Genomic DNA, 21,335 nt, shown 5'->3' with positions numbered 1-21,335 from the left:
GACCAGACTGCCCAGGGCCCCATCCACGCCGGCCCTGAGCTCCTCCAGCAAAAGGAAATGAGGAAAGACGTGTGGGAAGTGGCGATATCGTATGTTAGGCCTGAAAATGTATTTTAAAAAAAAAATACAAGACCTAATTAAGATTAGAAATTAAGCGCCCCGTGAATTAAGGCGCTATCTCCGCGCAAACGACTCCAGACCGCCTCAGCCCCGGCCATCGCCGCCGAAAGGCCCCGCGGGGCCGCCGAGCCCTCCCGGGCCGGGACCTCCCCCCGCTCCGCTCGTCACGGGCCGGCCGGGGGCTGCCCCCGCGGCGTGGTGATGCGGCAGCCCCCGGGCCCCCCGACCTGGGCGTCTCGGAACTCCACCACCACATTCTCGCTGCTCCAGCGCGCCGCCATCTTGGGCCGCCTCCGCGGAGCCTGCGCGGCGCCTGCGCACTATGGGGCACCGTGCGGAGACTGCTGGGATATGTAGTCCCGCCGTTCCCCACCCCCCCACCCGCCCCCGGCCCGGTGCACCGGGGCAGCGAGTCCCGCGGAGTCGGTGGGGGTCCCACGGCCCGAGGGGGGGGGGTCCCTGTGCGGGCCCGGCCTCTCCGGAGCGGCTCTGGCCGCAGAGGCCCGAAGGTGGTCGCAGCACCGCTACAGAGCAAGATGTGTGCGTGGTGTGGGTCGCGGGTTGTGTTCCGGGGGGCAGCGCCCGCTCGTCGGTGCGGCGGCGGCTCCGCGTCCCGCGGCGGCGGCGAGCGCAGCGCCGGGCGGCGGCGGTGCAGGGGTTAAGGGCGGCGGGCCGGGGGGGCCGGGGGCGGGAGCATGCGTGCTGCCGGCCGCTATTGTCTCCGGCGCGGCGCCCAGCACCAGGCGGCGGCCGCAGCGAGGCCGTGCCCGGCGCAGCGCAGCGGAGCGGGGCGCGCCGCCCCCACCGCCCCCGCCGCCCATGGGCCGCAGCTGATCCGCGCCCGGCTCCCGGCCGCGCCCCGGGCACCAGCGAGGCGGGCGGAGCGACCCTGCCGGCGTCCAGCCCCCCCCTCCCCCGCCGCTCCCTCCCCGCTCCGCGGCCCCGGAGCCCTCGGCGGCCTCCGCCGGGGGTGACGGCGGTGGCGGCGGCGGACTCGGGGCGCCCTCGCCCCTGCGGGCCCGGCGGGGGGAGGATGCCTGGGGCGGGGATGGGTTTTCGCCCGTAGCTCCCCGCGCCCCCCCGCTTCCTTCCGCCCCCTCTCGCCTCCCAGCGGGGGCGGCGCGGCCCCGTTCCCCGCGGGGGGCTGTCGCTCGGCTCCCTCCGGCCCGGCGGTGCCCACATGGGGGGCAAGCAGAGCACGGCGACCCGTTCGCGGGGCCCCTTCCCGGGGGTGTCGACGGATGACAGCGCCGTGCCGCCGCCGGGAGGAGGGGGGGGGCCGCCCCCCTTCGGCCATTACCGGGCGGGCGGCGGCGGCGGCGCGATGGGGCTGCGCAGCCGCTCCGTCAGCTCGGTGGCCGGCATGGGCATGGACCCGGCGGCGGCCGGCGCCGTCCCCTTCGGGCTGTACGCGGCGGCGGCACGGGCGGCGGGGGAGGCCGAGCGGGCCCCGGGCGGCGGCGGCGGCGGTCCGGGCTCCGACTCCACGTACGCCCATGGCAACGGTTTCCAGGAGACGGGAGGCGGTCACCATAGAGACGGGATGCTGTACCTGGGCGCCAGGGCCTCGCTGGCCGACGCGCTGCCCCTTCACATCGCACCGCGGTGGTTCAGCTCGCACAGCGGTGAGTGCCGGCTCCCGGGAGCCTTCCCCCGGCTTCCCTTCCCTCCCTCCGTGGGTGCTCGGGGGCGGCGGTGGGCGCGGTTCGGCCGGGAAGGGGGAGCTGACCCCCTCTTGGACCCTCGTCCCCATCCCCTCCCTGGCACAGACGGGTGGGTGCATGCTGGAGCTGGCATCTATGTCAAGGTCAAGGGAGGGAAGGGGTTGTGAAGGGAGGAGGCTTTCTGGAAGGGAGGTGTTTCGCTCTAGGATATGAAGCAGTGGATGTGGCACCCCCAGCCCATCCCCCCTTGACCTGGGGAACAGTGGCCTTGAGGGTGCTGTAGCTCAAGACCTTGGGTTTGCAACCAGGTTGAGCACCTTGTCTCTTCTGAAGGTGTGTGAGGGCTGCCAGTCGGGTGTAGCAATTCATAGCCTTAGAAACTGGGAAAGAAGCAGAGAAAGCCTTTGAAAGCAAGGTGTGGGGATCTTTTTTTTTTTTTTCCTTTGTTTTGTCTGATAAAGGGCCAGGGAAAGGCCAGAGTGGGTTTTCTCTTTCAAGCCAGCTGGCAGGGTTGTGCTGCTTAGGAGGAAGCAGAGGAGGAACTGCCTGCCTCTCTGACAGGGCTGGGAGGCCAGCTGGGCTCTCTTACAGGAAACGTGTCAGGCTGTGGGAAGGGGCAAGGTTACCCCCTTCACCCTCCTGGCTGGACTCTTCCATGCGTCCTGGTGTCTGGAGAGGAGCTCTCCCTGCAAGCCGGGCTGTGTCACTGACCTAGTTTTGGCTGGGTACAGGGAGCGAGGTGGGAGGTCCTCCCTTCCCCTCCTGGCTGGAGGGGAAGTCATTTCAGGGATGTCTCCTTGTATTTCCTGGAATAGTCTGGGATTTCTCTCCCACCCGTCCCCCTCGCAAATGCTGTGTTCTCCTTGTGTGACGTGGTCTGGGAATTTCATAATATGCCTTGGGACAATGCCTCATTTTCAGGAAGGCCTGACACTGAAGCAGTGGATAAGAACAAAGTGCAAGAAGAGTCTCGTGGGGCCCATTTTCCTACTTCTTGGGAAAAGAAAAAAATCTTGAGGTTTTTTGGTGTTTTTTTTTTTTTTTTTTTTGCTTTGCCCAGTCTCCCGGGGCTGCTGTTCTCTGTTCGATGGAAGCTGTGTGTCTTGCATTGCATCCCAGGTCTGATTCCTATTGATCTGGATAAGCCAGGCACTTGCCATACTCCCTGGCAGATGGAGAGGGCTGGCATGTGGCACCAGAGTTGAGACCAAGTGCTCCTGCAAACTTTCTTGCTCCGTGACCTTGCACAGACTGTGCTGCTGCTCTGGTTTCTAAACATAGAGAGAGACATGAAGGCACAGCATCCTTCCTGGTATTCCACAAGCCTCTGTGGGAATGAGGGCCAGGGGGGCTTCTGCTATGCCTGGTGCTCGAGTGAGGAGGGTCTCGTTACAGAAACACCCTGCAGCTCACAGTGGTTGGTCAGAGAGTATCAGTTACATTTTAAACTGCAATGCTGAGAGGCAAAAGCCTGCTCAGAAAAATAAACCAGCTGCAAAATGGAGTGAGCTGTTTTCCAGGCACTGGAGTGAGTTAGTGCAGTGCTGCGAAGTTAAACACGGTGTCCTTGAAAGATTGCAGCGTGAGCTGTGGGAAGTGCTGCAAGAACTGGGTTTCTCTGGTGCCTCTTTGGGGCCCTCTGAGAGCATTTGAGCTGAGCTGAGGCGTGCACGGGCAGCAGCGAGAGCTGTTCACTCTGTACCGGAGCCTCTCCCGGTGGTGGTTCTTCGTTGCTAATTAATAGCAAAAGGAGTGGAGTACGCTTAAAAACCCTTTTGAAACTTGTCAGAGCTCAGCTTGCACTCTTCTTCTCTTAGCGTAAGAAGTTAATGAAGGATTTGGAGACTGCAGGGAAGGGGGGAAGTAAGCCACCGCAAGATTGCTGAAATTCCTGTTAATCTCCCGTTGCAGCTGGTTAACCTCCAGCAGGGCAGTCAGGAGCTACTTGTGTCTTCCCCCCTGCCTCCCCATCGACCTGCTCCTCTCATGGTGCTGAGCCACTCCATTAGCCACTGGAAAGTGCTGAAGCAGCAGTGCTCTGGTAAATGGAGAGGAGCTTTGACATTGCTGCGCGTGACTGTCCCTGCTCCCTTGGAGGATGGCTCGAGGGTGGGGATGAGGGGACCCGCCGACGTGCCAAACCCACTCAGCACGAGGCCTGGGATCCCTGGGATCTGCCTGAGCTGTTGTGCTACTGAGGAGAGGAGAGGAGCCCCCAAACCCTGTGGATAACAGGGCTGGAGAGTGGATTCTTGCCCTGCCTGCCCCTGTCTGGAGACCTGGATGGTGCTGTTCTCTTGCATTCACGTTTTTCAGGGAGCACTTGGGTTTGGGGGATGAGCTGGGAGCTCAAAGTGCAAGCTGAGCTCTGTGGAGTCCTCAGTGGGACAGGGAGGAGCTCTGACTCGAGGGCAGTGATAAGGTGCTGTTGTTGCAGCAGCGTGCCTGTGATAACGGGAGCACACAGATAGTCTTGGCGCCTCGCTGCTTCCTATGTCTGCCATGCAGAGTTTCTGTGCTGCTTCATGGCTCATCAGGCCCCTCAGCAGGGACCCTGAGGAGTGAGCTGGGGCAGGCTGAGCTCCCTTCCCTGCTTGGTGTCCCTCCTTCCCCTCTCTGCAGCTGAAGGCCTGCAGAAGAGCTAGGTGTGCCTGGGGAGGAAGAGAGGAGGATTGTGCTGAGGATTGTACAGAGGGAGGTTGCAAAGTGGTCCCCAAAGCCAGTGAATGCTGCAGCATCACTGTAAGGTGCTGTGCATGGGGCTGGCCAGTGAGAAGAGCCCACTGCTGGTTCCCTCTGGGCTCCACTGTGGCTGCTGGGATGCCTGAGTTGGAGGAGCAGTGAGATGCTGATGGCCTCTGGCCTGTCCCAGGATGAGGGCAGGAGAGCTGCTGCTCTTGTGAACAGTGAAGCCTGCATATATCTTCCAAATGGGGTGGGCAAGGAGCTCTGACATCATGGTGGAGCTTGTCCCTTCCTTTGAGTGGACAGCACCTGTGTGGGTGAGTTCTGATTCCTGATGGGGATTTTCCCAAGGCGTGCCTGCCTTACACAAGCGATGTAACTGTTCTAGCACCACCCAAAACTGCTCTGGGATTTCCCTGTCTGCCCAGGGTTTCTGAGATCTACTTCTTGACCTCCATGAGTGGAAAAGACACGACTTGCACAACTTTGGAATTTGCCTGTAGCACTTGACCCTGCCTCTGTTGGTTTATGACTATTTAGGAGTTCTCAGTAAAGCCAAGGATAGTGAGAAGAAGGGAGAAAAGGGAGATGTGTGGTTTAGTGCTGCATGTCTCCAGCTTTGTGTGGTTCTCTCAGTGTCTCTCATGTTATTCATCAGAGGATCTAAGGGAGTTTGCAGAGGCTGTAAGTAGCTTAAAGTTTATCTGGAAATCCCACTCATCACCCAAAGCCCTTGAGTGAAGCTCTAATAAATCCATATCTCCTTGTCTGCTGGCTAGCCCAAGGAAACGCCTCGCTTATCCTCCTGTGCAGTACCACCAGGAGTGTCACAGGCTTGCTGTGCACTGACAAAGCAACCTGTTTGTCCTGGATGTTGGTAGCACCAGTGTCAGGAGGCTTTCTTTGCCAAAGGAGCTACTGTGTTCTCTCAGCAGCACTTTCCTGGAGCATGAGGCCCCAGCCTGAGGAAGATGGGAGGGATTTTAGTGCAGAGATGGCAGCCAGGGTGCTGGGCTGAGTCCTTCTCCAGGCACAGTTTGAGAGCAAAAAAGGCTGGAAGTGCTCTTCAGTCTGGCTCCGGAGTAACAGGGTGGGAAATAGGGCTTGTTTGTTGGAGGGTGAGCTCAAGGTGTGTGTGCACTCCTGTGTGGGGCTGCTCCAGTCTCTGCAAGCTGGGAACAGGCCTGTCTGAGGTGAACCCTTGCTGTGCTCCCACAGCTTTGAGTCCTGAGCCTTTTCTCGCTGGTGCCTGGCAATCCTTGCTCTTCAGAAAGTCCTGCTGTTGAAGTCTCCACCAGAATGAGAAGGCTGAATTGTAGCTTGCTGCTCAGCTGCTCTCAGCCCTGACTGTCGTGCCACCAGTGTCACCAGTGTGTTCTGGGAGCTAACATGGGCCCACTGTGTCCCATGGTGTGTCAGGCGCAGCACTGCCAGCTGCTCAAGGGAGGTGCTTGTCCTGCTCTGCAGTGCTGTGGCCTCGCCTCAGGTCTGGTGTGCAGATTTAGGTACCACAATACAAGGATATAAAGCTGTGAGAGGGCATCCAGAGGTGGGACATGAAGATGGTGAAGGGTCTAAAGGGGAAGCCATATGAGGAGCAGCTGAGGTCACCTGGCTTGTTCTGCCTGGAGAAGGGACTGAGGGCAGAGCTCATGGTGGGCTGCAGCTTCCACAGGAGGGACAGTGCAGGGTCAGCACCGATCTCTGCTCTCTGTGACCACTGGCAGGATCCAAGGGAGCATCATGGAGCTGTGCTAAGGGAGGTTTACACAGGATGTTAGGAAAAGATTTTTCCCCAAAGTGTGGTTGGGCAATGGGAGATTCCCTAGCGAAGTGATTGCAGCACCAAATCTGACAGAGCTCAGAAAGTATTTGGACAAGGCTCTCAGGCACATGGTGTGATTCTTGGGGTTGTGCTGTTCAGGGCCAGGAGCTGGACTTGATGATCCTTGTGGTTCCCTTCCAACTGAATCTATGTTTCAACATGCAGACATCATATGTGCCTCCCTCCCCGTTTCCAGGAGCTGGGCCAGGGGAAGGGCACCCCAAGGTCTGCACGAACTTGCCATTCTGAATCTATTTTTGCTAGTGGAAATTTCCAAAGATTACTGTTCTTAAAACATCTTTTTGTGGGTTTGGTGCTCGTTACTGTTGACAGCCAGGTCAAGCACCTGCATCACTGCCGGACCTGTGGATCATTTGGGTAGTGGGTGCAGAAACAGTCCTGGTGACTCCCCACAGTGGTGGTGTTCAGTTCTTGGGCTCTCCAGGTCTGGAGAGGATGTGTTTGTGCTTCTGCCTTCTCTGAGCTAGCTGGGCACCATCCACCTGAGACGGGGGGAAGAGGCAGAGGCTGCCTTGGAAAATCACAGTGCTGAACACCTGAAGATGGGAGGCTCAGAGGCACTTTAGTGCACACCCAGGCTGGAGCTGAAGTTGGAGTGCGTCAATGCTGGCGTGGTGTGTGCGGGGCCGGCGGTGGCAGCAGTTATCTTCAGGCTCCAGTGAGAGCAAGCTCAGGCTGTCTCTGCTCTGCCTTTGCCTCCCCAGTGCCCTCTGAAATCCCAGCTGCTTCCCTCAGGAGCGAGGCACCAATTCCTGTGCACATTAACTGTGCTCTCTGCTCTATAGACCTGTGCATAAATCAGCACAGGGTAGCTGGGTGCCCTCTCCCTCTTGCACTCATGTATCTTGTAGAGATGCTGAGGATGATGCTCTCGTGCTCCTGGGCTGACCCACTTCCCAGCCAGGATTGTCTTCCCAGCCTGTGACGTAAGTTTATCCCATGCTGGTTTGTTTTGCTGAGATGTTTGTTCCGGTGACTGGAATAACCGTAAAGGCTTCTCTTATTTATTAATGTGCTATTAAGGCTTCTCTCTCCTCTCTCTCCCGTTCACTGGCCGGAGGATCAATCAGATACAGACATCTTTGGTGGAGGAGCAGTATCAGGCTGGCACCTGGCCAAGGCAGCCGCACAGAGTCATGGGAAAATGCTGCTAAATGCTGAAAATTAATTTCAAGAGAAGCGCAGGGAGGGAGAAAAGCCCACTTTGGAGGAGGAGAAAAAAAGAAGCTTTTTTTCTTTCCCCCTCCGATGTAATATCTCATGTGACAGATCAGACAGGCAGCAAAGGGCTCTCCAGATAAATTCCCTTTGCAGAGACCAGTCTTGTGGTGCCCCAAGCAGATGGTGGGCAACCACGAGGTGCATTTTGTGGCATCTGCCGCTGGTACACCAAAACCCCAGATGTGCTGAGTACTTGGTTTTGAGTAAATGTGACCTGGCTTTCTCCTGGTTCCCTTGAAAACTGAAATCACAAGGGCTTGGGAGTGATGTACATGAGCAGCCAAGTGATGCTGTAAAGCAGCAGGCCCTGATGCAGAGCATTTTGCCCACCTGCTTTGGCCTGGCTGTACATCAGGGTACAACAAGCCTCCCCCTGTAGGGACACCAATTTTTTAATTTCAGATAGAGCAAGACTGGTTAAAGCTGCCCTTAAATGTCCTCTCTGCACCAGTTCCACCAGGCAGGTTTCAAATGGGGGTGAACCCACTGGGGGCTTGAGTCCCCCCAGGGGTGCTCCTGCTGTCCCTTGCAGGTGCTGTGTGCCTGAATGCTTTTGCTGAGTGCTTTGTGATGGGAGGCTGCTGGAGGTGCAGCTTCAGGAAGCTCTGCTGCCTGGGGCCTCTTGTCGTGCTGCTGCACAGCGTTTCCGTGGGCAGAGCCCACTGCTGGCAGGTTTCCTGCCCTGCTGGGCTGCAGCCAGGGGAGGGCAGTGCCTGTGCTGGGGGACAGGCTCTGCTTCTCCCTTGTCATGGTTTAACTTTCCAGCCCGCTGCAGGTCCCTAGAATCTGGGATTTGAGGAAGGTGGAAGGAGAGGCCAGAGAAGCAGCAGGCAGATCTTCATGGCTGATTTCTGTGCTGCTGGCAGGGGTTGGATACATTGGTGCTGCCTGCTGAGGTCCCTGTGCCTCCAGGTTTGTGCCATGTGCCACCAGCTGAACCCAAGCAGATGCATCACTCAGACCCAGTGTGGGTCTGTGGGCAGCTGAGGGTGTTCATCCAGGGTGTGTTTTGCCACTGGGGATGGACCTCACCATTGCAGAGGCTGTGCTGCACCTCTGAGGTGAAGCTGATCCTTCTCTCCCCTCCTTCCCTATAGGCCAGAGCTGGCCAGCATCAGCACCAGGCTGACCCTGCTGGTGTCATGGGCTCAATGAGTTTGGGAAATTTGTGACTCCCTGTGCTCGTGCACACTCATGTAGCTGTGGGGTTCCCATCAGTGGCATGAAATTAGACTGTGAGCCTTGGAACAGTCTTGTGGTGTTTTGTAGAGAAGCAGAGGGATGCTGTAGAAATATTTACCTTTTTGCTAGTTTCAGCAACCCTAGCAAAAATTTCCCAGGGTTGTATATTCCCTGTTAGCACCCTTGGTTAATTGAGTTTATGTCAAGTTATGACCACAGATCCAGAGAGACTGTCACCTGCCAGGCACAGGAGAGGGGCTGGGACAGATCCTGGCGAGGGAAGCACAGCAGTGCAGATGAAGAATGGAACTGAAAGCTGCTCAGAGCAGTTTCCTGGCCCAAGCAGTCAGGACAGCGTGACAACAGTGGGTATTTTTAGAGGCCAGCTGCCTGCAACACAAGAGGGGGAAAGCAGCAGTCAGGCAGGAGAACTCAGTGATGCTGACCCTGTCCCATGTCCCTGCCCAGCATTTTATGTCCTTCCAGGATGAGGCCACTGGCATTTCCATGTCCTCTGTGTCTTTTTGCCTGTTGCTGCCTTGAAAGCTGCCTTGCCTTCTTTTTTCTCCCCCTGGCTTTCACCATGGCTCTGAGTTTCTCTGATCACAGCTCAGTGATTTGAGAGTGGTGCCAGGGGCTCTGCTCTTCACATCCTGGATGGTTGCATTACAGCTTGGGGTGGTGAGCATTTGAGGGATTGTTTTTTGGAGAAGCCTTTGTCACCAGTGAGGGGAAAAGCTGCAGTTTCTCCTGCAGCTGGGGTAATTGCAGTAATTCATTTGGGAGCTCTTCCTACAAGCTGATGGAGCTGCACTTCATCAGAAGTGCTGCAGGGGAATTAGATACACTTTCAATCCATGCATCCAAGGCCTGGACATGTGTAGCCAGGGAAAAGGAGGTGAGGTTGGCTCTAGGCAGATGCCCAAGTTATTGGCAGGGAGGTCAAGTCACTCTGGGCTGAGATGAGTTTTGGAGCCAAACCTCTGGTAAGCTGGTGCTGAGCAGGACAGGCTGAGGCTGAGCACCCTGCCTTGGCTGCCTTGGCATTTCAGCTCATCCCCAGTCAGATCTTGCTGCTTTGAAACTAATGTCCATTTGCTTATTTATTGTGCCTGATTTCACAGCCCTTGAAGTCTGCTATTTGCCTGGATCTTACCCTTCTGAGGGTTTTTTAGATGCCTTTGATTTCTTTTTGCTCCCTGTAGACAGGTACAAAGCAGGTGGCACCCTGCACCCCGTCCTGGGTGAATGTTTCATGGGAAGATGCTGCTTCACAAGGCCCTGCCTGGCTCTGGAAGTGGGGTTACACTCAGCTCCTCTGGCTGTTGCCTTTTGTGATGGGGAAGAGAGAGCTTCATACCCCACAGCTGTCTGGGATTTTTGTCACCTGCAGCCCCACTGCCTCCTTCTGCAGAAGGAGCCCTTTTCATGTTGGAGGTTGGCACATGTTGAAGCAAAAGGACAGAGAAGGTGGGGCACCTGGGCAGGGTTATTCTTGCCTATGGCACAGTGTGCAGCCCCTCCTGCCCCCTCCAGCAGGATCCAGCGTGGGCAGACCCTGCCACTCTCTGAGGGGCCCATTCCTCTGAGATGCTGTGCTTTGTGTTTGGAGGGCTGCAGAAAGCTGGCTTTGTCTGCCAGCCTCCTCCATGCTCCAAAGGCAGCTGGGAAGCTCTGGAGTGGTGTATCCCCATCCTCAACATAGATTTCCCTCCCAAATCCCTGGTCTTTGGCTGTCAAAGCAGTGCTCATGCTGCCTGTCTGGGTGCTGTGGAGAATCCCTCCCCTTCTGCACCGAGTACAACAGACAAGGGTGATCACCCTCAGCTTTGCAGCTGCTCTTTCCCCTTGCTGCTGTCCTGGTAGCCTGGGGCATTCACTGGGTGTCCCTCAGCAATCACAGCCTCTCCTGGGGAGCAGGGAGATGCTCTGAGCCATGCAGCCCTTCCTCCATGTGAGGGGCAGGTGAGGTCAGGGCTTCCTCTGCAGCATGCTCCTCACTAAGATTTTTTTTTCCAGTAGTGGAAAAATTTCAATTTTTTTTTTGTCTTTCTGCAGAAATAATCACTGTGAACTGTCCACAAGTGTTCCATAGCACTCTTGTGGGTGGGTGCAGCTCTGTGTCTTTTATGCTCTGATTGCTGCCCACTACATAAAAATTGCCCTTTCTCCACCCCAAAAAAGCAATGTGTCATTCTTTTCATGCACCCCAAGGGTTGGGGATGTTGCACTGATGGACAGCAGTTGCCTCAGTGATCCTGCCACCACGGCCCAGGCACAAAGACACCCTCCATGGTGCTCTTTATGCAGTGCTGCTGTGGAATGCCTGGGGAGGAGGTGTCCCAGGAGCTGTTTGGAATCACCCCTGGCAGGAAGGGTATGTGGGTGCCATCAGTGCTTGGCCATAGTCCCAGCATCACAAAGCCAGGGCATGTCATCATGTGCCTCTGGAGTGTCCCATCATCCTCCCACGAGATCATCTGAAGATGAGGCATGATGAACCTCGGCAGCATCAGAGCACAAGTACAAGTTTTGTACTTTGGGAAAACCCAGGGGTCAGGAAGCAAATCACCCTGTGGAGTCAGATCCAGCTGGGTTTGGGAGTGGCTCAGGTCAGCCTTTGGTGTTTCAACCTTTCCAAAAGCGGGAATTCCTCTGGCAGCTCCTCAGTGCTGGAGCCTGGCGCTGGGGACTCCGTGGGTGCCTCCCCAGCGGATGTCTTAGTCAGAAATGACTCACCCCACAGTCCCCACGTGACACTGCCTTGCTGCTCCCTCCCAGCCCTGCCAAGCCAAAGTGCCACATTCTGCCCCTTCCTGCTCTGGTTTCCAAATCGCTGCGTCCCAGTGTGCTGCCAGAGAGCTCCTTCATTTCAGCACCTGGGAGCCCTCACACCCTGCTGGCTCTGTGCATCTTGCCAATGATTGCTGCCCTCAGCAGGGCCTTGGCTGGGCCTCCTCCTTCCTATGAGAAACACGTGGGAGGAAAAAAGCAGGCACTCAGGCAAACCCTTTGGAGATTCCCTGGTGTGCCTGCAGGATCCTTGTCCGCTCTGGGCAGTGGATTTGAGCACCTGAGCGTCCCTTGAGAGGCGTGGAGGCAGCACCAGAGCATCCCTGCAGTTCTCCTGAGCCATGCCATGGCCCCAGAGCTGTTTTGTGACTAGCAGGAGCCCTGGGCACGTTGTAACTTGGTAAATGTGAGCCCTGCAGCCCGACAGCAGGAGTTGGAGGTGTCAATGCCTTTGCTGGGCTATCACCCAGGACCCCTCTGCTTAACTTTGCTCTTCTCTGGGGTGCTAAAATTAGCTTTGGGCTACACGTACTTATGAAACTTGTTCCCAGCAGCTGGGGGAGTGTTTCTGCAGTAAACTAGGACTTGCCAGAAGACAGGGTGACCCTGAGAAGTTGCCTTTTTCATCCAGACTGGGGGAACTGATCCTGCGGTATAGCCTGAGCTATATGAGGGAGATGATCTCTGTCTTTAGCTTAGGTACTTCTGCTCAAAAATTGCCATTGCAACCATGAAAGGGTTCAATTCAAACAATGTCAGGCAAGGAGGGTACTTGGTGTCTGGACATCCAGTGACCATATAACCAGGCCTCTTTGTTTTGTAAGGCTTTGGTGTGTCCATCTGCTAAGAATCAATAGCTTTAGGTGCTCTGGAGCAAATATTCCTGTGGGGTTCCCTCTCCTGTGTCTCCTGCTCCTTTGCAACTCTCCAGCTTTCTTCAGCCCCAGAATTGCAATCTGTTCTCCTTCTTCCCATCCTCCCCCACCACCTCCATAAGAACCCAACTGGCTAAAAAAGAAATAGCTTTGCCTCCTGGCTTGCTGCAAGCTGGCACTGGGTTTCTGTGATGTGTCACCCAGCCCCTCTGCTCTGTGTCCTGCATCTCTCTGACCCCAGTGATTTCCCTACATCCCACCTGAAGCACTAATGCCATGTCCCTGCTGCTACATCTCTGTGGCTTGAGTCAGGTGGGAGTGGACAGAGGTGTCTCCAAAGCACAGTGCCTGGAGCATTAGGATTGTGCTGCCCTTGGCCAGCCTGGTGTTCCATGGCACATCCCTGCCCCCCTTGGCTGGTGTGTGGCTGACCTGACAGCAGACAGCTGCCACGTGTGGCCTTTGCCAGGGGCTACTGCACACCAGGAACAGCTTTTCTTAGACCTTGGAAAACCTGGCCTTGCACTGAAGTAGCTTCTTTTTGGGGTGCTGCTTTCATATTACAAACATTTCTTTTCTCCCTTCCCAGCAAGCTGAGCCGACTCAATCAGCAGGGAAGTGGTGGGGTGGGATGGGGATGGAGCAAGACCATCCCTCTGCCAAGGCAGCAGAAATGGTTGAGTTTCTTTCCAAGCACTGCCATCCGGAGATGTGCCATCCAAATGGTTGAGTTTCTTTCCAAGCCACATCCCCTGCTTGGCTGATCATCTGGAGCTAGTTCACTGGCATCCCCCAGCCCTGCCTCCTTCCACCCCCAGGAAGGTGTGATATCTTATTTCCACCCTGGGCCCATCTTTTGTGCTCTCCAGCCTCTCTGCAGCCTTGAATGAGGAGGAAGGACGCTCCCTTTTCAAAGCTGGCAAATGAGGCAGCTTAAGTGCTTTACTCCTTCCTGCCTATGTGTCCCTGCTCGTGTCAGCCCTTGAGCTGCACAATAGCCCAGCATGGTGGAGCTCACCCAGTGCCTTGAGTCCTGCTGGGGCAGCAGGGCTGCCTTGGACCTTGGCTCCTGCCTCTGCCCCTGCAGCTGATGCCAATTCCTTCTGCAGGGGAGGTGGATCCTGGCTGGTTCTGCAGAGTGCCCTGGCCTGCAGGCACTTGGTGCTGCCTCCTGCCTGGCTGAGGCTGGCAGAGCATCACTTCCATGGTGCTTCCACTCATCAGGGGACACTCATGGAGTGCTCAGCTGCCAGTCCCTGCTGTGCCCCAGTGCTGGGGAGGTGCTCTGTGCATCCCTGTGCCATCTCCAATGTGATGCTCTGTGACCATCACTTTTAAAAAATGAGGCCGCTTTAAACCCAAAGGGATTTGGGTTTGGCTCTTCAGATTTCCTTCACTTGGCTAACATAGAGGATAACTCCTCCCTGATCCTTTCTTCCCTCCTGTGGCTGTGCTGGAGTCCTCAAGGGGTAAAGGAAGGGGAGGACTTGAAACCCCTTTGCCTCACCCAACCCCACATGCTTTGGACTGAAAGTCCTTCAGTCTTTCCCTCCTTAGTCTAAGTTGTTCCAAGATGAATCCATGTGTTCCAGCTTCCACATGCTGCTGGTTCAGCTGGCAGTGTTAGGGAAGCCTGGTGGAAGGTGGGATGCTCATGGTTTACTCAGCAAGGAGGAGACACCAGGACTCCATGCTTGGGCCAAATATTCCCTGGTTGTATCTCATGTTTGGATGCTTCCTCACCTGGTCTAAGCCAGCTCCCTTGGCTGAGAGCCCAGGATGCTCTCTGGAGACATGGAGATGGGCTGTGCAGCTGAGGTTTCCAAATCTTCCATGACCATCAGGCAGCCTGGAGCTTACCCAAGCTCCCTGGCTCTCCAGGTGTCCTGTGGGGTGCTTGGCACCAGGGAAGGGATCCCTCCTGGGTCGGGCACATTTTGGGGAGTTTGTGTTGCTGCCTCCACTCCCAGGGCTCCTGGTTTACCCATGGCAGCAGTGGGAGACTGGGCAACCAGGATCCAGTTGGTGAATGCTGTGTGGGCTGTTGTGCCTGGGCTGCTGCCTTCAGGGCACGTCATCCCCACTGGTGTTCTCCTCCCACTGCTGGAGGTGCTGTGCAGTGGAAAAGCTGCTGCTCTCCATGTCAGCCACCTGCCAGTGACAGAGCCACGGTGTCCTCCTGCCAGGGCTGCTCCTGATGGCACCACGGCCTGTAGGCAATCTGCCTGGAGGCACCCCCAGCAGGAGGAGGGTTTGGCAGGTGAAGGCAGACATGGCACATGCCTCTCCCTGCATCTGGGACAGGCTGGCAGCTCCTGTGGACGTGGTCTCACTCCCCCAAAGGGAGCAGCCACTTCTAATCTCAGGACACAGTGTGGTTCACCCTGTTGTACTGCTCAGTAGGCAGGAGTGAGTTTCCTATCCCAGCTGTAGAATCAGCTCTGTTTGGGATACTTAGAAATGAGTTGGAAAGGTGTCTGGATCCTGCCACCATCACTAAAATCCTTGCAGTTCTGTGACTGTGCTTTTGGCACTGTGAGGGTTAACCACATTTTCAGCATTCATAGCACGGGGTGGAGATTTTCAGAGGTTCCCAGCTCTGCTGTGCCCGACTCTCTAAAATTAACCATGTAACCTTCCTAAAAATACTCAGAGGGTAGCAGCCTCTGGAGAGCACCAGCGCCACTTGCCTCCTGGTTTCTAGACCAGGCCATTGGAGAGATTAAATCACCTGCCAGCCTGTCTCACAGCCCTGCAAAGCCCTTGGCTTTCTCAAAGTCTCCTGCAAGGTACAAGAGGCCAGGTCTCGACCTGAACCTGCCTTTCCAAGCCAGCCCCCTTCCTGCAGCACCCTCCTCTTCTTCACTTGCTGTTGTTGGGAGCTGCTACCTGCCCACACATTTCTGCATGAGGTGACAGTGCCAGCTTCAGGTTTAATGTGCCGTGGGCAGGAGCATCACCAGCTGCAGCAGATGCCTTGGGAGGGGGGAAGTGTCCGTGGCCTTTCCCTGGAGCAACCCCCGGGCCTCCCCATGGGTGTGGGAGGCCCAGGCAAGGAGGAATAGCTGGGCCCTTCCTCTCTTTTTTTTTTTTTAAGGCATGTGGGAGGAGGACATAAAGGGCTTGAGGAGGAGGGAGGGAGCTGAATTTTCCATGAGCAGCTGTCAAAATGTAATCTCCTGCGTTGCTCCGGCTGGCAGCTTAGGCAGGATAAATTAACGGGGATTTCGGGGAATGTGGAAAATACCATGGCCTGGAGGGGGCTGGCCATGTGGAGAGCAGCTCTTTCATCCTCAGGACAGGCTCCTGCCTGAGCTGTGAAGGGATGTTCCAAGGCACCGGGCTTGGTGCCTGCTGCTGCCTGGCGCTGGCTGTCCCTGGCCTCACTGCTTCTCTGCCTGTCACCTTCACCCAAAGGTGACCTAGAGGAGGGGTGGGGAGTTCACCTCTGCCTCCCCTTTCCCTCTGATGGTGGGCTCCTGTGCCTGCCATGGAGGGAAACACGAGCAGTTGCTTTTGCAATGTCAAGTATTTGTGCCCAAAGCTGGGGTGCAGGGCAGCCCCCCGCCCTGGGGGCCTTTCCACACCAGCTCCTCTCTCCTGCTCAAACTTGGGAATTTATGAACTGCATATTCATCTTTCCTTTTTCCCCCCCCTCCATCTTGTGAAATGCAGAGCCACAAAAGTGTGTGTGTGCTTCTGCACTTGGCTCAGCCCCCAGACCTGTCTGGCTGGAGGATGCCACATACGTGCTGGGGCTTGAGCCTGGGCCCCTCTGTCTGCCCGATGTCCCCACGTCCTTGCCACAGGGCTGTGGCGGTGTCAGGAGTCCTGGTGCCCCAGCCAGCTGCCCAGGGAGCGGTGAGGACCATGAGGAGTGTTCATGCCAGCTATTTATAACCGTGCTAAAGCTATCCCAGCTAGCAAATAGGCCTGGAGATACAGCAACAGCCGCTCACTGAGCCTGCAGAGGACCCTGCTCGTTGCCTGGCCCTGCTGCTTTGCTGGCAGCCATGCCCTGGCAGCCACAGCCCAGGCAGTTTCATCTGGGGCCTTTTCCCTTTACATTGGTTGCACGTCTCATAGGATCCCTTCGGGTGCTGCCGGAGCTGGCAGATCTGGGACAGCTGATTAAAATAACACATTGGCACAGAAAAGGGGGGACCAGAGGAAACGAGGTCTGCCCACACACAGCTCAGGGAACAGTACTGAACCTCTACAAACGCCGTGCCCTGCCACAGAGGTTGCAGACAAAATGCCTTTCCCAAAGGGAGCCCTTCGCAGCCGTTCCCTTCGCAGGGAGGTGCTGCTGGAAGCAGTGCCCAGAGCTCCCGGCAGGACCGGTGCCGGTGGCGCTGGCAGCCCCTCCGTGCCAGGCTGGAGCAGTTCAGGCGGGGACAGGGCCGGAGCAGGCGGGCTGCCAGGGGAGAGGGGCACCGGGAGGGTGTCTGGCAAGGGGAGGCCGGCTGGGTCTCGCAGCAGGCAGCCTGGGAGGCCATCTGAGCTACCCACGCTATAAATACACTGGGCGGGTAAACACTTGGGAGGAGGAAAAAACCAACGACTTCAGCTAATGGGCACGGCTGCCACAAGGTATAAATCGGTCAGGAGTAAAATTAGGCTGGAGAGGAGGAGGCAGATCGGTGCTGCTGCCCACGAGGCCCTGGCTGCAGCACTGCCCTATCGCCTGGGGCTTGGTGCAGCTGGGGCTGGACTCAGAGCAGGCACCCTGTGGCTCAGCCAGGCTGGGCAGGGATCTGTTCCCAGGGTGGCAATGCTGCAGCCAGCAGGACACCCCACTGGAGGACTGCTGGGCTTGAGGCTTCTTCTTTTAGCAAGTCCTTTTAGAGCCAATCCCATACCATCCATAGTGCTCATCCTTGCTGCACCCTCCTGGGAAATAACAACACTCTGGAGGGGCAGGATCCAAGGACCTGGGAAGTGAACTGTATTTATCACTGCTGCTAATGAGCACTGGAGTGTTGAGAAGTTACAGGGGCTGTTTGCACAGCAGAGGCCTGAGCTGCCTCTCCTTAAAGCCACCCTGTACTTTGTCTCTTACAAGAAGCAAAAAAAAAAAAAATGCCCTGTCCACATCTGCATGGTGGCAAAGAAGAACCTGATTCATCCTTAGATAATTTGTGTACATGCTTTTTCTTTTCATTCCTGAGCAGCCTTTGCATATATATGAAGAAAGCTCTTAAGCGGCATTGCAGTCAAACCTGATCTGCTTTTAGAAGGCAGATCCTTAAATTACCCTCTCCCTCTCTGCAGGCAGGGAATTGCTGGATATTCTGGTGCAAACCCGTGGTGGTGGCACGCGCGTGTTCGGCTCGAGCTGCGCTGCTCTGCTGGGCAGTGACAAACCTCGTGGCCCTGAGCAGGCTGCAGTGGAAGGGCAGGGGATCCCAGAGGGGTGACCTACAGGGCTGCTTGGGGTTCTGCTCCTTGTGAGTTTGGGGCTTGCAAACTGCATTTGGACAGCCTCGCTCAGTGGGGCTGGGGGCGATGCCATGGTGGTCTGCATGGCTCGAGCAGGTGTGACACTGGTGTGACACCCTGCACCACCCCAAGCAAGGTCACAGAGCAGATCTGGGCATCCCATCCAGCTTCATCCAAGAGCCCAAATCACCAGGCAGGGCCAAGGTCAAGCTGGCTCATCAGCCTGCAGTGTCCCCCTGCTTCTGGGGAGGCAGGCTGGCATCAGAGGGGTGAGCACCCACTTCACTTCTGTGAAAAGCTGGACAAAGCAGCCATTTGTCTTTGAGGTTCCAATCTGCCGGTCCTGTGCTGCAGCCTTAGAAAAAAACTCCTTCCTTGCAGCTTTTCTGGCTCAGCCATGTGGTGCTGAGCTCTGGCAGCAGGGACAGCGCTGTCCAGGCACAGGGACGTGCCCATGCACTGCCAGTGGCTCGGTGCTGCGTGCCCCAGGCTGCTGCTCGCCCTTTAAGGCCTGGCAGCAGCTGATGGCCACGTGTGCAGTGCCTTGGCACGCTGTCCGTGCCCTCTGCGCGGCGGGCACAGGGACGGCCAGCGCGCCGGCTCAGCGGCTGTCCCTGTTGGGTGGCTGTCCCCACGCTGGCGGCTGCTGGTGGCTGGCGCAGGATGAGCGGGTGCCCAGCGGGTGCTGTGTGGGGTGAGGGTCACCATGCAGGCAGCAGGTGAGGGGCTGCCCGCTGCCGTGCCCCCCATGGCCCCAGGGATTCCCCGGGATGCAGGGTGGATGACTCCTGCTGCCCTCGCTAAGGGCTCGTCTCTCTGCTCTCCTTCCAGGTTTCAAGTGCCCCATTTGCTCCAAATCTGTGGCTTCTGACGAGATGGAAATGCACTTTATCATGTGTCTGAGCAAACCTCGCCTCTCCTACAACGGTAAGGGCCAGGCTGTGTGGGGGACACGGTGTCCTGCCATCCTGGGAGGCTCCGGGTGGCTGAAGAGCCCTTTGCTGCGGGCAGGCGGCTTGGCTGGGCTTCCCAAGGGGGCTGTGCTCTGGCAGGATGGTGCTGCTCCACTCTGCTCCCCTGTCATGGCTCAAGCCTTGCTCCTTTTGCTTTCAGGCTCCTTTGTAACAGCTCCCTACCCCGAGGGGGCCCCCTCCCCTCCCCGTGGTGCCAGAGGGAGCTCTGCTGGCACGTGTCCTCCTGGGCTGTCCCCCAAAGGGTCACTGCCTTCCTCCCCTCCTTGCTGGCCTTGAGCACTGGGCTGCAAGCTCCAGCTCCGGCATCTCCCACCTCTCTCCTGACACTAGTGTGGGAGTGGTGCTCACCTCCCACTGGGTGGTGATTTTTGGAAGCCGGGATAAGGGTTGTGTTCACTCCAGATGCCCCAGACCCATGCCCTCCACAGGAGCCTCCTGCCACTGTTTCCCAGCACTGTTGCCATTCCACCCCATCCCCGCTGCCCCCGCAGCAGTGACCCTGGGCTCTGCTCCATCCCAGGGAGGGGAGTGCTCTGGTGGTCCCTGTCTCACTGCTGCCCTGTCCTCCCCTCCCAGATGACGTGCTGACCAAGGACGCCGGCGAGTGCGTGATCTGCCTGGAGGAGCTGCTGCAGGGGGACACGATAGCCAGGCTGCCCTGCCTCTGCATTTATCACAAAAGGTACCATGAGGGGACAGCCAGGCGGGTGGCAAGGGGACAGGCAGGCACACCTGAGGCTCAGCAGCATGCTGGTAACACGCTCTCCTCTTGCAGCTGTATAGACTCATGGTTTGAAGTGAACAGATCTTGCCCAGAGCATCCTTCTGATTGACCCGCCGAGCGTGCTTGCTGACTTCTCTCTAAGGTGAGCCTGTGGTGGGCTGCTCAGAAGGGACATTCCCATGGTGGCTTTAAATAAAGGGCTGGAAGTGGAGGACAGGGTGGGACAGGGTGGGACGTGACAGCCAGGGCTCCTGCTCCTCACCCGGGACGGTCTCTCTCTGCCTTTGCAGGGCACCTTGCTATACCTGCTGTACCTCCTCTCCCCGTCCCCCCTGCCCCGCCTGGAGTTTTGGGCTGACTTTAAATTCCTCGAGAAGACAAAAATAAAACCCAGAAACTTGAATCCACTTGGGACAACGGCGCAGTTTTTATTTTATTTTATTCTTTTTATTTGTTCTGTTGTTTTTCTGCTTTTTGTTTTGTTTTTTGTTTTTTTTGGTTTTTTTATTTTAATTTAAAAGACTTAAAACAAAAAGAAACATCCAGGAGACGACAGTGTGAGAAAAGCGGAGCGACCTGCTCTCCCCTCCACAGCCGCTGGTCACCAGGAGAGCTCTGCCTGCCAGGGAGGCCCCGGGGACGCCCTCGGCCGAAACCCTGCCATGATGTTTGGCTTTTGTCCCCGAACCGAACGGGGAAAGCTGCCGGGGGACAGCCGGCCAAACGGAGCACGCGGCATTTCTCACCGGCAACCCCCCGCCTCCCACCCGGACTCGCCCGGGGGCTCTGCTCGGTTTTTTTGCACTGACTAAACGGGAAATTCCTCCTCTCTCCTATCTCCCTTTTGGAGATCTCCACCCCGGGCCCCGGCAGCGTTGAGATGGGGACTCTGCCCCACGCCGGGAGCGGGGACACTGCTCCCCCCTGCTGAGTCGCAGGGGTCCGTCTTTGAAGTGTTTACAATGAGAAAAAAAAAAAGGAAAAAAAGGATAAAAAAAAAGAAGAAAAAAAGAGAAAACGGACAAAAAAAAAAAAAAACAAACAACAAACCACAACTGAAGCTTCGTGTTGACTGGCGTGTTCTTCAATTTGAGCTTCCCTGCCCCGGTGATGTTTACAGACTGGTCACTCTTTAACTCAGCTATAACCACTCAGAGACTGGAGAGCTGCAGCATCCCCGCCGCCCCTCCTGTGCCCCCTCGCCGGGCTCCTCTTGCCAAAACTGCCTCCCCTTTTCTTTTCCATCGGCTTTGAGTTGGACCCTTTTGAGGAGGGTATGGGGAAGGCCCCAGTGGCCCCTGGATGCTCCCAGCCTCCCCGAGTCGCAGGGGTGGCTTTGCTGGAGGTGCCAAGACGGTGTCATTTCATGGCAGTGACCCCCTCGCCCATCCCCGTCCCCTCCTGGCGCAGCGGGCGCGTTTTCGTTGGTGAGACCTCCCCTGCCGGTGGCCGTGCCCCTGCGGGAAACCTTTCTGTATTTATATATTAAAAAAAAAAAAACGGGGGAAAAAAAGAGTTCAGAGCTTGGGGGGAGCTTCCTTCATTAGTCAAGGTGTTTTGATATGGTATTAAAACAATGTTCAATAAAACATTCACTGTTATTTTATTTCACTGGCTTTCTTGGTGAAGCAGATGATGCCAGTGGGGTGCTGGAGCCCCCCAGCCATGCCAGTTCCCCTTCTCTGTGCCTGCCACGTGGGGATGGCCACAGTAGTGCTCAGCAGGTGCCAGAGAGCTCCCACCTGGCACCAGCAGCACTGCAGCTCAGGGCAAGTGGCTGAGGCAGGACCCTGAGGATGCCCTGCCCTG

General features: G+C 56.9%; 2 protein-coding genes across 6 annotated transcripts in view; one reads left to right on the top strand and one right to left on the bottom strand.

Moving 5' to 3' along the window:
• Positions 1-425, bottom strand: part of WDR59 (WD repeat domain 59) — a 47,737-nt gene extending 47,312 nt beyond the window's left edge. For 2 of the 4 annotated variants that reach the window (XM_063167874.1, XM_063167876.1), the window contains exon 1: positions 348-421. In XM_063167874.1, coding sequence (XP_063023944.1) covers positions 348-401 — 54 coding nt within the window. In that variant the 5' untranslated portion in view covers positions 402-421. Of the gene's footprint in view, positions 1-133; positions 221-347 lie in introns of those variants that run through there. The other 2 variants (XM_063167873.1, XM_063167875.1) reach the window with 2 other exon arrangements.
• A 742-nt stretch (positions 426-1,167) lies between these two features.
• On the top strand, positions 1,168-21,132 carry ZNRF1 (zinc and ring finger 1). 2 transcript variants are annotated; one of them, XM_063167872.1, is made up of 5 exons: positions 1,168-1,745; positions 18,660-18,755; positions 19,379-19,484; positions 19,578-19,668; positions 20,048-21,132. In XM_063167872.1, exons 1-4 carry the CDS (start codon positions 1,301-1,303, stop codon positions 19,633-19,635), a joined length of 705 nt encoding a protein of 234 aa, XP_063023942.1. In that variant the 5' UTR covers positions 1,168-1,300; the 3' UTR covers positions 19,636-19,668; positions 20,048-21,132. The 2 variants fall into 2 exon arrangements, with proteins under 2 accessions (XP_063023942.1, XP_063023941.1); XM_063167871.1 differs by lacking the exon at positions 20,048-21,132 and adding an exon at positions 19,817-19,933 and having other exon boundaries at positions 1,177-1,745.
• Positions 21,133-21,335: the final 203 nt, after the last annotated feature.

The sequence above is a fragment of the Melospiza melodia genome, chromosome 13, assembly GCF_035770615.1.
Source record: "Melospiza melodia melodia isolate bMelMel2 chromosome 13, bMelMel2.pri, whole genome shotgun sequence".
NCBI classification, from domain to species: domain Eukaryota; kingdom Metazoa; phylum Chordata; class Aves; order Passeriformes; family Passerellidae; genus Melospiza; species Melospiza melodia.
This window is presented reverse-complemented; position numbering and strand designations above follow the sequence as displayed.

Excerpts from the sequence above, each read along its gene's own strand:
- ZNRF1 (XM_063167872.1), top strand. The coding sequence starts at position 1,301 with ATGGGGGGCAAGCAGAGCACGGCGACCCGTTCGCGGGGCCCCTTCCCG. Across the intron at positions 18,756-19,378 it reads ACCTCGCCTCTCCTACAACG|ATGACGTGCTGACCAAGGAC; the intron begins GTAAGGGCCAGG and ends CTCCCCTCCCAG. Across the intron at positions 19,485-19,577 it reads CTCTGCATTTATCACAAAAG|CTGTATAGACTCATGGTTTG; the intron begins GTACCATGAGGG and ends CTCCTCTTGCAG.